Source organism: Monodelphis domestica, chromosome 2 (genome assembly GCF_027887165.1).
Source record: "Monodelphis domestica isolate mMonDom1 chromosome 2, mMonDom1.pri, whole genome shotgun sequence".
Taxonomy (NCBI): Eukaryota; Metazoa; Chordata; class Mammalia; order Didelphimorphia; family Didelphidae; genus Monodelphis; species Monodelphis domestica.
The window spans coordinates 484,708,703-484,724,999 of NC_077228.1; the positions used below are offsets into that span (position 1 = coordinate 484,708,703).

Here is a 16,297-nt window from a genome sequence, read left to right on the forward strand (position 1 = left end):
AAATTTTTTAGTTTAACTGTGTGTGTGTGTGTGTGTGTGTGTGTGTGAGAGAGAGAGAGAGAGAGAGAGAGAGAGAGAGAGAGAGAGAGAGCACACCCAAGAGTACAAGAGCAAGCAAGCTCGAGTATACTCTATGGTGTAGGACCAGTTATCAAACAAACATCTAGTTAGGTGAAAAGCCTTGACTTTCTATGGTAGGAAAAATCTTTTGGTGAGATATGTTCTAACCCAGCTTAGTCTCAAAGAAAAGGCAGGAGCAGGCATCTCTTCCCACTTCTTTGCAGAGATAGGAGCACCATGGATGGGAAACTAATGTCAGGCTTTTCTGGTATGTTGGGTAGTTCTGGTATGTTGGGTAGGCTTGGAGAGGGGAGAGATTTGTTTTAGGAATTAAGAGAAATATATGTGTTGTAGAAACAAAAAATATCAGCAACATTTTATTTAGGAAAAAAAAAAGGAAAAGAAATACTTAAAAACCAGACCAGACAGAGGCATACTTTTAGATTTTCCTGAAAGAAAAAGTTTGCAGACTTTGCTAATGGCTTTTCTGTTTCTTGGCTGTCTCCTTAGGTATGGCATCACAGCTGCAGGTGTTCTCCCCCCCGTCAGTCTCGTCGAGTGCCTTCTGCAGTGCAAAGAAACTGAAGACAGAGCCTTCTGGCTGGGATGTTTCAGGACCAAGCAGCAACGAAAAGTATTATACCCACAGCAAGACCCTTTCAGCCACACAAGGGCAAGCCAGCTCCTCTCACCAAGTGACAAGTTTCAACCTCCCTTCTTACGACCAGAGCCTTCTCCTGCCAGCTCCCACGGTGGAGCACATTGTGGTGACGGCCGCTGACAGCACAGGCGGCGCTGCCACAACATCCTTCCAGAACAGCCAGACCCTCACTCATAGAGGCAACGTTTCTTTGCTGGAGCCCTATCAAAAATGTGGATTGAAAAGAAAAAGTGAGGAGGTGGACAGCAACGGTAGCGTGCAGATCATAGAAGAACATCCCCCTCTCATGCTGCAGAACAGGACTGTGGTGGGTGCTGCTGCCACGACCACCACTGTGACCACCAAGAATAGCAGTTCCAGTGGAGAAGGGGATTACCAGCTGGTCCAGCATGAAATCCTTTGCTCCATGACCAACAGCTACGAGGTCCTAGAGTTCTTGGGCCGAGGGACATTTGGGCAAGTGGCCAAGTGCTGGAAGCGGAGTACCAAGGAAATAGTGGCGATTAAGATCTTGAAAAATCACCCTTCTTATGCCCGACAGGGTCAGATCGAAGTGAGCATCCTCTCCCGTCTGAGTAGTGAGAATGCTGATGAGTACAATTTTGTCCGCTCTTACGAGTGCTTCCAGCACAAGAATCATACCTGCCTCGTATTTGAGATGCTGGAGCAGAACTTATATGATTTCCTAAAGCAGAACAAGTTCAGCCCATTGCCGCTGAAGTACATCCGGCCTATCCTGCAGCAGGTGGCCACTGCCCTGATGAAGCTCAAGAGTCTCGGCTTGATTCATGCCGACCTCAAGCCAGAAAACATCATGTTGGTGGACCCTGTGCGCCAGCCATACCGTGTGAAGGTTATCGACTTTGGTTCCGCCAGTCATGTATCCAAAGCTGTGTGTTCCACCTACTTACAGTCGCGCTACTACAGGTAAGTGCCTCCCAACAGAATTGTTTCCATCAGTGCCCCGTAGGACCTCACAAAGATGGAGGTGTGATCTATACAGAAACTTGCTTCTAGACTTGCCTTGTTTAGGGTTAATTGGGGCTTCTCTATGACATTCCATTGTAGGCAGTTAAATTTTTTTTTTTAAATCCTTATCTTCTGCCTTAGAATCAGTACTGTGTATTGGTTCCAAGGCAGAAGAGTGATAAGGGCTAGGCCACAGGGGTTAAGTGACTTACCCAGGGTCACACAGCTAGGAAGTATCTGAAGCCACATTTGGAAACTCAGGACCTCCTGTCTCCAGACCTGGTGCTGTATCCACTGAGCTACTTAACTGTGATCCCCTCTTCCCCCCATTTGTTTTTTTTGCAAAGATACTGGAGTGGTTTGCCATTTCCTTCTCTATCTCATTTTAGAGATGAGGAACTGAGGCAGGCTTGCCTAGGGTTGCACAGCTAGTAAATAGGCTCTAGGCCTGGCACTGTATCCATTGTACTACCTAGCTGTTGGTAGATGGTTAGTGCAAAGAAGGCTCTACTTATTTACTGATAAGCTTATGATTACATACAGCTGTTTCTCTAAGCCTTTTAACTGGGAATAATGAGTAAGTATCTTAGAGAAAAAGAACCTCCACCAGCTACAGCCCTAGTAGCCATTATATCTGAATCACATTTTAGGCTATCTTTTCCTTTTCTTCCCCAGGATCATAAGATCAGAGGTTTAGAAGGGTCGACCCTAGGTTATATAGTTCATGTTATTCTTTCTGTTTTCCTTCTAATCATAGCCAAAAGATTTTGACTGACTTGGCCTTTAACCTGAGGGTCACATAATTTTTTCATTTATATTCCAAGACTGATACTTTTATTTTTTTATTTTAAAACTTAAAAAATTAAACATTTTTTATTTTAAAATCCTTACCATCCATGTACGATGTATTGGTTCCAAGGCAAAAGAGTGGTAAGGATTAGGCAATGAGGGTTAAGTGACTTGCCCAGCGTCACACAGCTGGGAAGTATCTGAGGCCAGATTTGAACCTAGGATCTCCTGTCTCTAGGCCTGGTTCTCAATCCACCTGAGTTACCCAGTTGCTCCCCCAAGACTGATACTTTAAACTTTGTTATCCTAATTAATATATAATGCCATAGTTATTGAAAGAACTTTGCCTTTTTAACAGACTTAGTTACTACCACTACTCTAGTTAACATAGAATTTAAGAAAAAATACAGCTATAAAATAAGTAAAGCAAAGCCCTTGACTAACAAAAACTTTTACTGCTCTTTACTTAGTCAAGAACTTTTATTTCCTAGATAATAAACACACTCCAGTATTATTTGCATATTACTTTCAGATCTTTCTCCTGCCCTCCCTCCCCCCTCTTCCTATTATATTAACTCTAAAATACAGTGGGGAAAGGAATTATGAGAACTTTTGAGTTTTGGTCACCTGTTGCCCTAGACAGCTTACCTCTTAACTTTTCAAAATCTGATCCTTATTTACTTGGGGGGGAAAATGGTGCTTTACCCAGAGTCACACAAGTTATGGGCAAAATTTACTTGACTTAATTTTCTCCCATCATAGATTATATGTATTTTGAAGGACTGTCTAGTCTCCTACCAATGAAGGTAACAGGGAAAAATATTCCATAGCAAAGGAGTAAGTGCTTTCTAGCTTTTCTTTCCTTCTCTTATCCTTTTATCCTTTCTGTGCCCCCATCCCAGCCACTTCTTCCGTGCTGTTCCTTTAATTTAACTCTTTAATTTGTATGGACACAATGGATTCCACTTTTAGAATTTTGCCTTTGTTAGCAATTGCTAATAATTTCAGAGATAAAGAAGTTGGGGAAACTTCAATCATAGTATATATAGAATTACTTATGGAAAACATTTTAATGGATTTTCATTTTACAGAAAGGCCATGAAAGGAGACTAGGCCTAGTTTTAATGTGTTAGATAGAATTCAGTGGCTCTCTAAAGAGAACTGATAACTGTAATCTCCTGGCTTTTCATTTGAAGTTGCCACTTGAGCAATTTTGATCCTCAGTCTACCCTGAATTGATGAAGTTGGATTTATTGATTTCCTTTTTCCAGAAAAGGGCATCGAATTTTCAATTGCTTTGAATCCATCCTCTGGCAATTCTTCAACAATGCTCTTTAACTACCCCCAACACTTGACCCTTCAACTATAGCTATGATATCTTAACCCAAGCTAAGCAAGGGTCTCACCTAGAACCAGAGCATATTTTTTGCCATTTTTGAGATTTATGATTCAGGACTTTGTGACTTTGACATTATCTGTGTTCCTCTCTGGTTTCAGCAGGGCTGAGGTTTTCTAGCTTTATATCACTGGCTTTTTTTATCCACAGGAGAGGTCTCAAACTTCTTTCATGCTGCTTTCCCCCCTTTTTTGGGGGGGTATATCAAACATTTGCCCCTTTCAAAGGGGAAACACAAACCTTTCTGGTTACTGAGGCATCAAAACTCCAAAGTTAGCATTTTATCTCCTTAATTATAAAACATGTCATCATGATACTATATACCAAAATATTAGCAGCAGTTGCATATTTTTTTGCCAGTCTTTTTCTAGTAGATAATATGACCTGCTCAGATGGTGGATATAACTAAAATCAGTGTGCTTAGCCCTCCATGAATGGGGATTTGCTTCAGACAGATTATTGTCTTTGAGCCTTGAGTTCTTAGGGGACAAAGGTTTTGCTCTATTGTATGAACTCTTGTATAACTAGCATCACCAATTTCCATGCCAGTGGTTTTCTGTTCTTCAACAGACCAGCTGGCCTCTATTTCCAGCTGAGATTCTATTATTTGATATGAAATAGGACAGGATCTAGTTAGGAAACGTACTTCCCTACCCTTTTATCATTTAAAGAAAAAACAACCAAAAAATTTTCAGCTAGTTACAATGAAAACTATACATCCTAACCATCACTGTAGAAAGTTAGATTTGATGTAACATCTCTGATCTGGTAACTGGACTTAATGCCTTTGAGATGAGAAAGGGGAAAATGATAGGTAGTGAAAAGGATGATTTGTCCTAAATGGTCCTGTTGTGAGGGCTTTCCAAACTCAGCTAGCTGTCTGGGCCTCAGTGAAAATAAGTTTTACTGCTTCAGAGAATTTTTCAATTTAAAGTAAGTTTGAAGTTTGAGAAGTCACAAGGGAGAGAGTACTGTTCCCACTGCTGACTTCAGTAATTAGAGCATTTTTGGTGTTCTGTCCAAAGTGGGCTGTATCTTCAGAGGTACAAAAAAACTAAATTAAGACCTACCCAGACCCAGAGATTTCCTTTCATGGACAGCAGTTAAAACCATTTTTCCACTAAAGTGGGGCCTCAAACATTTGTCATATTTTCTGCTTCAGTTGAAGCAGTGAACACCTGGCAAGTGACACTTCGCAGGTGTCATTGAGTTATGTAGGTTTTTTTGAGAGATTCAGAGGGTATATGGGGTGGGTTTAGTGATAGAAGATAATGGTAAAAAACATTTTTCCAAGAAATATAATTAGGGGTGGGTTGTTATTTATATTCCTGTTTCTACATGAATTCTTCTAGGATTGTTTTCTATGAAGAGGGAAATAGTTTGTCTTCATTGTTTTTTGTATATATGTGTGAGTTGAACATTTCTGGGCAAGGAAATACAATTAGAAAGATACCTGAGCACATCTAATTTTTTTGGAGCTATCTTGTGCTTTCTCTTGTTTGCCTTTGATTTTACACATGGGGCTGTTGTCTGGAGGCAACATCTATAGATTTCTCCAGCTGCTTTTGCTGCCCCAGAAACAGAAGGAAGCTAATGTGGGGAAGTTATGTTTTCTCTAGCCAATATTTGTTTTCATTTTTATTGGAAGGGGGAAGAGAGAGTATTTTCCTTCATTAACCAAAGCTTTGAGCTTGAGAAACATTAAAAAGAATATTTATTACCTGTTCCATAAATGAATCATTCATTGGATGACCAGGCCACTTCCTGTAACTCTATCCTTCAGGGATTTAACCTGTTTTCCTTGTATGGCTAGGGTGGCAGAATTCATTAGCCCCTCCTCTGTGGATGATTGGCAGTGTTCTAAGCCCAAATCTTGAATTTGGCAGAGAGTAGCCATATTTGAAAATGATGGTTCTGCTAGCTGAAAGTTGACATTTTATGACATCCTTTGTCTCTGCAGTGGTTTTATGTTGTTTCTGTACATGTTAGCTTTTCAGTTGATTAGAGAGAGCTCCTATCACCTTTGGTTTGGAAAAACACATGCCATTAGCATTGCATTAAATTGAAATTCCACTGTGTAGTTACAACCACCTGCAACAGGAATGGTGCCTGGACCTGGGTTGCTGCCCATAATTTAAGTATTTGAGTTTTTGAAGGTTGCTTCTTTGATTAAAAATTCCACCATCCAAGTCAAATAGTCTGCAAGAGGTAGCAACAAGTCACACTAGATATTGAAAGTTAGGAGCTGGCTATGAGCTTTCAACTTGCTGATCTGTTTAGAACCAGTAACTCACTAATAAAATGCTTGAAGCCTTCTTTCTCAAGGACTATGAAGCATTGTGTTTTGTGAGGAGTGTAGCATTGGGAATTAATTAAGGGACCTGATCTGACTTGCTAGCTAGGTGTTCGTGGGTACTTAACCTCCCATCTTCAGTTTCTTTATCTGTAAAATGATGATGGTGATACTTGGATTATTTGTGCACATAGTTGTAAGGGTCAAATGAGATGTATGATTTATGAGCCCTAAAGTACTTGAGGAATGGGTGGGACATTGTGATTGTAGTAGAAAGATTACCTGATATGAAGCTCCCAAGCTATATTCCAACCACTCTGGACAAATTAACCTCTCCTTTTCAGTTTGTTCACTTGAAAAATAAAAGACGGGGCAGCTGGGTGGCTCAGTGGATTGAGAGCCAGGTCTAGAGACGGAGGTCCTAGGTTCAAATCTGACCTCGGACACTTCCCAGCTGCGTGACCCTGGGCAAGTCACTTGGCCCCCATTGCCTAGCCCTTATCACTCTTCTGCCTTGGAGCCAATACACAGTATTGATGGAAGGTAAGGGTTTAAAAAAAAAAAAGACAATACTTGTACTACTTACCTCATGAGATCATTATGAGGAAGGTACTTTCTGAACTTAAAATGTTAGGGTTTTTTTTTAAATTTGGACCACTTAGTAAAATCCTTTAAAATACATTTTACTGGTGTTATTGGTTTTTCCAGTTATGGGAAAAAACAAAACCTTTCTTGTGACAAATAAAAACAAATAAAGCAAAGCATCTTATACCAGAAGATGGCATTTTCCATTATTTAGTGCAGGCTTCCCTAGGAGCCCCCACCTCTTTGCTGTGAGAAGAGGGATATGTTTGAGTTCTCTCTTTCCTGGGGCTTTCATTGGGGAAATCCTCTTTTTAAATTGTGAGCTCTTCTGAGATTAATAATGCCTAGAAAATGAACTTTTTTTGAAGTCTAGCTACTGCTGGCTAATAGGAAAGTTTCCTTCCTGGAAAGATCTATACTCGGAACAAATAGAGGAAATCCTTGGGACAAGATGTATTATAACTTTTTATTAAATTGCTTAAGTTGTATGTGAGGATTTCTGGGATTGTAACTTCTTAACAGAATATAAGATCCTGTTTCCTCTGATATAGTATAGGTACTTATTGGGATTATTGCTTTAAAAGAATTTGAAATGAAAGGAATTTGAGACTTTGCAGATGGCCTAATGTAATCTGAGGATAGCTAGAGCTTGTTATGGAAGCCTGGTCCTTTTTGTACCACTTCCCTCTTTAGCCACCCAGACTCATTCCTAACTTTAGCCAGGCCTTAGTACCTTTGTTTCTTTTCCAGTATTTCTCAGGTGAAGGGCTTTTCCTTCTGGGCATTCTCCATGCTGGCTTGTTTTACTTTTATGACAGGTGACTGCTTTATTTCTTCTGCAAAAGGATCAATTGAGAACACTATAGGACACGTTGTGGGCTCTGGATTTTGTTAGCATAAAACATGAACAGATCTTTGGAAAGTGAAAGCAAAGAGACCTTTTCCTTTTCCTTTTTTTTTAAACCCTTACCTTCCACCAATACTGTGTATTGGTTCCAAGGCAGAAGAGTGGTAAGGGCTAGGCAATGGGGGTTAAGTGATTTGTCCAGGGTTACACAGCTAGGAAATGTCTCAGGTCAGATTTGAACCTAGGACCTCCCATCTCTAGGCTTGGCTCTCAATCCACTGAGCTACCCCCCCCCCCCCCCCCCAATTGAAAGCCGAGGGCTACCCTTTGAAAAGGGTTGATTCTTCCTACATTTTTTCTTAAAGGGATGAGAGGTAGAAATTCCCAATTGTCATGAATTTTTCTGAATGACTTTTTAAAAGGGACAAGGGGCAGCCTCTTGCTGAAAACTGGTATTTATGGTGTCTTTGTAGTGCATTAAGTTGGGATAAAAGCAAGAGAAAAACCAGCCCATAAGGAATTTTCTGCATTTTTCTAGCACTTGACACTGAAGCTAATACAAGATGTATGAACAATTGTAGTGAAGTCTTGATTTCCTTGGGTCTTTTCAAAGCACAGTTAGTCTGTGAGTAGAGATGCAATAATAGGTTAAAAGAAAGACATTGGAGGAGAAGGGTTGGAACTCTCCTTTATTTCTTCTTTGTCTGAGAAAGTTTATATATGCCTTTAATTTTGTTTTGGTGATATTAGGCAGAATTGGTCAAGAAATTCTGTATCATTCTGTACTCAGTTCATTTACGTAGATCCTGAGAAATCAATGGGCACGTTATATTTAAAGGTCTACTGAATGCAAGAAACTCCCCCCCCCCCTCTTTTTTTGGAGGGGGAATTTAAATATATTTTTCAAATTACATGTAAGAACAATTTTAAACTTTCATTAAAAATTTTTTTGATTTCCACATTCTCTCCCTCATTCCTTTCCCTACCCTTTCTCAGGGCTGGAAGGCTAGGTAGAGATTATATAAGTACAGTCTTGCAAGACACATTTCCATATAAGCCATGTGTGCAAGGGGTTTTTAAAAAATATAACATTATTCCATAGAACTCCTAAGCTCGTTTACTTCTAGAACTTATTTCTTGATTCTGCTCTTTTTCTGGGCACTCACTTCAGAGTTCCCTTTGAAATTCCAGGAGTTATAAAAGAGGACAGAGGCAGTGCAATGTAGGAGGACCCATATTCATCCCAAGAAACGTACTAGCTGTATGACCTTGGACAAGTCATGTTAATCTCTTTGTACTTTAGTTTCCTCCTCTGTAAAATGAGGAATTTGGACTTAGTAGCTTTTAGCTCTAAGCTTATTGCCCTGTGATAAATCCTTCTGCTTTTGACTTAGCTTCACATTGGTAATGAGGCAAAGAGAACTAATTCATTCACTAAATACCTTCATAAGAGGAGAAAGGCACAGAATCCTTTGGTGTGTAAATCAAAGAGTATTTTGAGTTTCATTAACAAAATGTGCTTCATTTTCTGGGCAAAAGCAGGACTCACTTGACATTTTAATGTGCTTAATTACTTATAATCCATCTTTTGGTCTGATGTTTTTGTTTTGTAGAGCTCCTGAAATCATTCTTGGACTGCCATTTTGTGAGGCTATTGATATGTGGTCCTTGGGCTGTGTAATAGCTGAGCTGTTCCTGGGGTGGCCTCTGTATCCTGGTGCTTCAGAATATGATCAGGTAAGAATTGTATTTGGGTGGGAACAGGTCAAACAAGTTATTTCTAGTGGAGTGGTTAGATATTAAGAGGAAAAGCAGTTCTGGTGAAAGTCCAATCCCAGTGTTGTAAATTTATAGATTTTAGAAAAAGAATAGTGGCATGTTTTAATACTTTCCCCCAACATTTGTTCCTTGACTATAATGATCAGGGCTTTTCCTGATGATTTTTGATTTTTGGTGTTTCAAAAAAGCTCTGGAGGAGGCAGTCCTGTGATATTGTGTTTTACAATAGCATCTACTTTTCTCTCCCTTTGGAATGATTAATCATGGACAGCTGCAGAGGCTTAGCATCAGGTAATTTTTTTCTTACTAATTAAGGTACAAAAGAAAGATAAGGATGAGAAATTAAAATTTTCATTATGGAATTCTATGAGCTTCACAGGAATGTTTGAAATGAACCTGAGCTTTGTGAAAACTGTTACCTCTTATTTAGAGGTAATGTACTAGAATAAAATATTCTTTTCCAACTAAAATGTCAGCTCCCCAAAGACAGGTATTTACAGTGACACTGTGGAAAAGAATTTATGAAGAAAATAACCTAAGATGGAAATCATACCTCAGTTTTTTCTGTCTGTAAAAGGGGAAGTCTGGACTAGATAATCTTAAAAGTCCCCTCTTCCCTCCCCTCCCCTTTTATTGGGCTAACATATTATGAGTGTGATTCATTCTGATGGTTAAGAGAGAAATTGGCTGTAGTAGAAGAGCTGTACTTCAGTTTCCTATGTTGTTAAATCATTATGAAAGTTGCCCTAGAGTTTGAGAAATTTGGGAGGAGATTGGTATAGAGACCCTGTGGCCTAGAAATCATTCTCACATGATTGCTTCTAGACCCTTTGCTGTGCTGCCCCCCCCCCCCCCCCCAAGTGCTGTGGTACAGAGCCATTAAAAGAAAAAAGGTGAACTCAGGTTTTTTATTTCCTGTTCATATGAGGCCAGCAATATTGTTTGTTAGTCACTGGAGGAAAGATGATATTTACCAGTTTCCAGAAGTTGACTTTTGGCCAAGGGCTTTAACTAAAGCATAGGTTTCTTGTATTCTAAATCATTCATATTTTTGTGCTGTAATTTGTGTAATTCCATTCACTCCATCTTGTGAGAGTTATCCAGGAGCAAGTGGTGTTTTGCACTGAGGAGACTGGCCACTGCTTAACTGAACTATTTAATCAGCCCATTAGCCAGTCACCTCTGAAGGTACCAGTCTTCTCTTTCCCAGTGAAAGATTGCTATCATACCTTTTCCTAGGGAGTGGAGCCTTACAATTAAAGAATAAACTGAAGGCATAGATGGGCGTTTTCATTGTTTATGGAAAAAAATGATCTGATAGTTCTGAGAATCTTATCAGAGTTTGGGTGTGGAGCTGGAGTGGGTTGGACAGGAGGTGGTGGATCCAGGAAGGTGCTTTTTTCATGGTTCAGTAATGATGATGTTGCAGTTATGGGGAAGCATTAGAGCCAATGTTTCATCTGACCCATGTATGATCGTGCAGGAACATGGTTGCTGTCATTAACATCCATCAAGTGTTTCTTGGTAATATCTTCTGCAGCTGTATGTGAGTGTAATCATGTTAGTTATGAAGAACAAACTGGTGGTTTCCTAGGCTTTTATCACAAAGAACAATTTAAATTTTGGAGTTTTGCTATTTGTATTTTTCCTTGCATGTACAAACAGTCCTGAATAATGATCACAGCTGATATTTTATGTAGTGCTTTACATATTTGATCTTATTTGATGACATTCCGTCTCTGGGCATTTCTACTGCCCAAACCTAGAGCTTTATCCCTGGCATCTCTGCCTCCTGGCTTCAGCTAAGGTTCAATCTTCTGCAAGGAGTCTTTCCTAATAAATCTTAGCATCTGAGCACTCAGAGATTGCCTCCAGTTTATTCTTTTGTATATGTTTGCATACAACCATTTGCATGTTGTCTCCCCTCACCCCGTCAAACTGCCAGAGTCTTGAAAACTGGGATGATCTTTTGCCTTTTTACCCCCAGCACTTAGCACACAGTATTTGGCACATAGTAGGTACCTAATAAATGCTTGTTGACTTGACTTGAACCTCAAGAATTCTGTGGGACTAGATACTAGTGTTAACCCCATTTTACAGATGAAGAAATTGAATCCCCAAAAGGTTAAAGAACTTGCCCAAGGTTGTATCACTACTAAGTATCCCAGTCTATATTTGAACCCAGGTTCTCCTAACTCCAAGTCAAGCCCTCTGTCCACATGAAGACAGAAATCTTTTTCCATGTCTCCTGGGGTATGGAGTTAGGGGTAGGGGGAGATTGGAACCAATTTTTGCTTGAATTGGTACTTTTTTATCCTCCCTGCTTTGCTAATTGTTTTTCACCTTTCAAGGTTAAGTAGTATTTCAGATTTTGAAGAATGTACTACTGATGTGATAAGTTGGTTTGATTTTACTGCACAATTTTTATTAATTTTTCAAAAATATTTACACTTTATAGTTGGAGGCAGAATAGCCCCCCCCACCCCCACCCCCTTTACCTTCTGACTTAGATTTGATACTAAGTATTGGTTCTGAGGCAGAAGAGTTGTAAGGGCTATTCAGTTGGGGATAAATGACTTACCCAGGGTCACACAGCTAAGAAGTATTGAAGCCAGATTTGGTCCGAGGCCCTCCCATCTTTAGGCATGGGTGCTCTGTCCATTGAGCCCCCAGAACAATTCTTTTAGAAGAGAGGTACATTACCATTTTGGAGATTAAGCACAATTTATAATTTACATGGAAACCAATCAAGTATTTATCATCTTTGTGCTTAGCATCATTTTACCAGAGAAAAATAAAGAAGGAAAGACATGGTTTCTCTTCCAAAGGCATTCACAATGGGTGGTAGTAGGAGTTCATATAACTTTGGTGAAGTGGGAAAAGCCTAGATTGTGAGATTCTGAGACACAGGTTTGAATCTCAGTTCTGTCATTTAGCAATTGTGGGAAGTCACCTGGGCCAATCCCTTCATCTCTCTGAGATGCATTTCCCCATCTATAAAATGTTGATGGAGGAGATGGTGCTTGGACTGAATAATTTCTCAGCTCCCTCTTGTGTGTGTGTGTTTTTTTAACATTGATCCTTTTGCAATAGAAACAGTTAGCCATCAATATAAGACAATGTGTAAACCAAGTATTCAATTGAGTGGTACAGATGAGAGCAATTAAGAGAAAGAGGAGATACATGAGTGAGAGTTGGGAGTTATTAGGGGAGATTTCATGGAGAAAGTGGATCTCTTATATGTATCAAAACTAACTGAAGATCCTTGAAAGCTCTTCTAGGGGATCTTTCACAATTGATACCGATAGTTTCTTCCCCTCAAGTGTTCTAAACATCATATCAAAAGAGTTCATACTACGTTCAAAATTGTGTGTCTCTTCAGATAATTCACAGATGTAGTAACAAGGAAATGCTGAGTAAACATTTGGGAATTGCAAGAATGATGATGCATGTGTGTGTGTGTTGGTATATATATGTATTTATCAGTAAATTTTGGTTTTTGTGTATTGGTTAAAAATTGAACAGAATTTGTTTACCATGTCTTTTCTTTTTATTGTCAACTTGCTAAAGATCTAGTATTTTATTTTTTTTTTCAGGTTTTGGAAAATTTTTATTAATTAATTAATTTAGAATATTTTTCCATGGTTACATTCTTTCTCTCCTCCCCATAGCCAGCGCACACTTCCACTGAGTTTTACATGTGCCATTGATCAAGACCTATTTCCATATTATTGATATTTGCACTAGGGTGATCGTATAGAGAGTCTATATCCCCAAAGATTTGATATTTTAATGTGAAACTCAGTTATACATTTTTTTTTAAACCTGACATTCTAATTAGTGTTTTGAATAATTTTTTTTATGTTTTCAGATTCGTTACATTTCACAAACACAAGGCCTGCCGGCAGAATATCTTCTGAGTGCAGGAACCAAAACAAGCAGATTTTTCAACAGAGATCCTAATTTGGGTTATCCGTTGTGGAGACTAAAGGTCTGTTTTTTTTTTCTTTCTCTTAAATCCTAAGAATTCACTAGTTTAGTATAAAATTTTAATTAAAATAAGTTGAAATGAACCATATGTGTTTGTTAGCTGCTTTTAAAAATGACTGTATACATGTATGTATATATATATATATATATATATATATATATATATATATATATATATATATATATATATATATATGCACACACATCCACTTGGCCTTAGCTACTGGTAAAGATTTGTTTTAAAACATCAGTTATTTGAAGTTATTTTGCTTGTTTGGAATCAGTAGTTGTGAAAGAGAATTAAGTGATATAAGTAACTAGAATAATTTATATAATAACCATCTATTAGGGAATGTTCATTTTGCTTGTCAAAAACCCAGTATATTTTTCTGGTAGTACCAAGCATTGAGGCCTTAGGGGTTTCCTGAAAATAAATTCTGCCTTTTTTCTTGGGCCTACTTCTCTCTCAAGAGAATCTTTGCTCATAATTTGATTAACCCCTGGCACTTTGCCTCCTTAGCTTACCGGACGGACACTAACACTAAGCACCTCTAGTTTCTACCATATCCAACCAACCTCCATAAAAGATTGCATGTTATCATTTGCCAGGAACTGTGTTACACTACTGGGTTTTTTTTTTTTAAACAAGCTATTGAAAGGATGGCCAAATATTAGAGTTCACTTCTCTTCTTATTGCATATTTTTATTTACTATCTAGAATTGATAAGGTAACCATACTTGTTTCTTTGCTTTTTGGCTTTTATTAAAAGAAAATGTGAACACTGTCACCAGATGGAGTTTATTATTCCCCCTGCAAATCATATTTTTCAGACACCAGAGGAGCATGAATTAGAAACAGGAATAAAATCAAAAGAAGCCCGGAAGTATATATTTAACTGTTTAGATGACATGGCTCAGGTGAGTATGGAAAGTGCAGATACATGTCATTAAATGTTACCTTTCTAAATAAATAAATAAAAGACTTGTTGACATGGCTTACAGAAGAAATTACTATATTTCTTAATGCAGCATGATCAGTGCTCACTGCTTATAGAAAGAAATTTGCCTATGAATTCATGTGTGTGATTAAAGAAAAAAACTTGCCAGATTATTATTTTTAGAAATACTTGTTTCTCAATCATCTCTGATTATCTGTTCTAATTGGGCTCAGATATCTTGTGAAATGTGTTTATGAGCAGATTTCTTCCCCATTCTAATTCTTCAAAACAATAAATATGTGTTTATTTGTTTGTGTCTAAATTGTGAGTGAAAAAGCACTCTATATTTTTAATCTCTTAAAGTTCTTGTCTGATAAATTTGGGGTAGGTTTAAGGTCACACAAGGAAAGGAGAATTTTCCATTTGGATACTTGGGGAATCCATTAAAAAGAAAATTTTCCAATATATCTCTGTTGGGTAGCCCATAGTTTGGGGAAGAAGCAAATGGCAGATGTCTGTAATCCATGTTTTACGTGATTGAACATAACATCTGCAAATTTTCTTTGGAAAGGTGAATATGTCTACGGACTTAGAGGGAACAGATATGTTGGCAGAAAAGGCGGATCGAAGAGAGTACATTGATTTGTTAAAAAAGATGTTGACGATTGATGCAGATAAGAGAATTACTCCACTAAAAACCCTCAACCACTCATTTGTGACAATGACTCATCTTTTGGATTTCCCACACAGCAATCAGTGAGTTTGGGATCATTTTGGTATAATTTTTGCTTTAGTTTTTGACGTGTCAAAATTTGTATTGTCCACTTCATTCCTGTTTGGTATTTAAGGAAAATTCTTAACTTGAATATCATTTTAGTTCTTATATATTGGGAATGTTGGGGTATTTTTTCTTTTTAATTTATAAATCATGAGATTACAGTTCAGTTGCTGTTTTTCCCATTTTTTAAATGAGAAATGTTTTTTGAAAAGTATATTTATTAAGCACTTTAATACCCAGCCAAAGATTAAAAAAAAGAATTAAAAACCACATTCTTTGTATTAATGCCAAAGCATTGTGTATTTGTATGGTATTCTGACTCTTCAATTTTTGTGTTACAGTGTTAAGTCATGCTTTCAGAATATGGAGATCTGCAAAAGGAGGGGTCACATGTATGATACGGTGAAACAGATCAAGAGCCCATTCACCACCCATGTTGCCCCTAACACAAGCACAAATCTAACCATGACCTTCAGCAACCATCTTAATACTGGGCACAATCAGGTATGCCAAGGAGCTGGATAAAATCACTTTGGAAATATAAAGCAAAGTGGGATGAAACGAAGGTGGTCGGATGTAGCAGCAGGGGTAGGTAGCCAAATCTTTATTGATGAAGCTTTGTTATGACGTAAGGAATTAACTCTTCATGATGGTGGTGCCATGATTGAATCAAAAGGTGCTTTATTAAGCTACCTAATCAGAGATTAAGCAGACCTGAGCCATGCCCTGTGAGAACTTTTGGTTGACAAAAAGAAAAAAAAATGGAACCAAACTCTTGAACTTTTTGCCCATTGCTAGTTGTTATCCTGGACCTTAGGTTCATGGCTGTTATGATGATTTCATTTTGGGCTGATCATATTGAATGGTATTTTCTATAAGTTAACTTTAATAGCTTATAATTTCATAATCATTTGTTATTCAAAGAAAGCAATCATGTAAATCTGGGCTTTTGAAAACCTAGATTTAATATTTAAACTGGACTCATTTAAAAGTAAAAGATTGCATAAAGATTTTTGAGTGTGGGAGTGGGATTTAAACAAAGGGGGGTATTGTGACATCTCAAATCCAGCCCCCTCTTTTAAAAAATAAAAGCCCTTACTTTCTGTCTGAGAAACAATACTAAGTATCAGTTTCAGGGTAGAAGAGGCGGTAAGGGGGTCACACAACTAGGATATATCTAGACCTGGCTTTCTATCCACTGAGCCCACCTGG

General features: G+C 38.2%; 1 protein-coding gene across 7 annotated transcripts in view; it reads left to right on the plus strand.

Annotated features, from left to right (window-relative positions):
* HIPK1 (homeodomain interacting protein kinase 1) overlaps positions 1–16,297 on the plus strand; it is a 47,841-nt gene that overhangs the window by 12,118 nt on the left and 19,426 nt on the right. For all 7 annotated transcript variants that reach the window (XM_056819232.1, XM_001382007.5, XM_056819233.1 and 4 more), the window contains exons 2-7: positions 571–1,648; positions 9,214–9,337; positions 13,251–13,370; positions 14,201–14,287; positions 14,879–15,063; positions 15,427–15,589. In XM_056819232.1, the coding sequence (XP_056675210.1) occupies positions 573–1,648; positions 9,214–9,337; positions 13,251–13,370; positions 14,201–14,287; positions 14,879–15,063; positions 15,427–15,589 (1,755 nt within the window). In that variant the 5' untranslated portion in view covers positions 571–572. The remainder of the gene's footprint in view (positions 1–570; positions 1,649–9,213; positions 9,338–13,250; positions 13,371–14,200; positions 14,288–14,878; positions 15,064–15,426; positions 15,590–16,297) is intronic.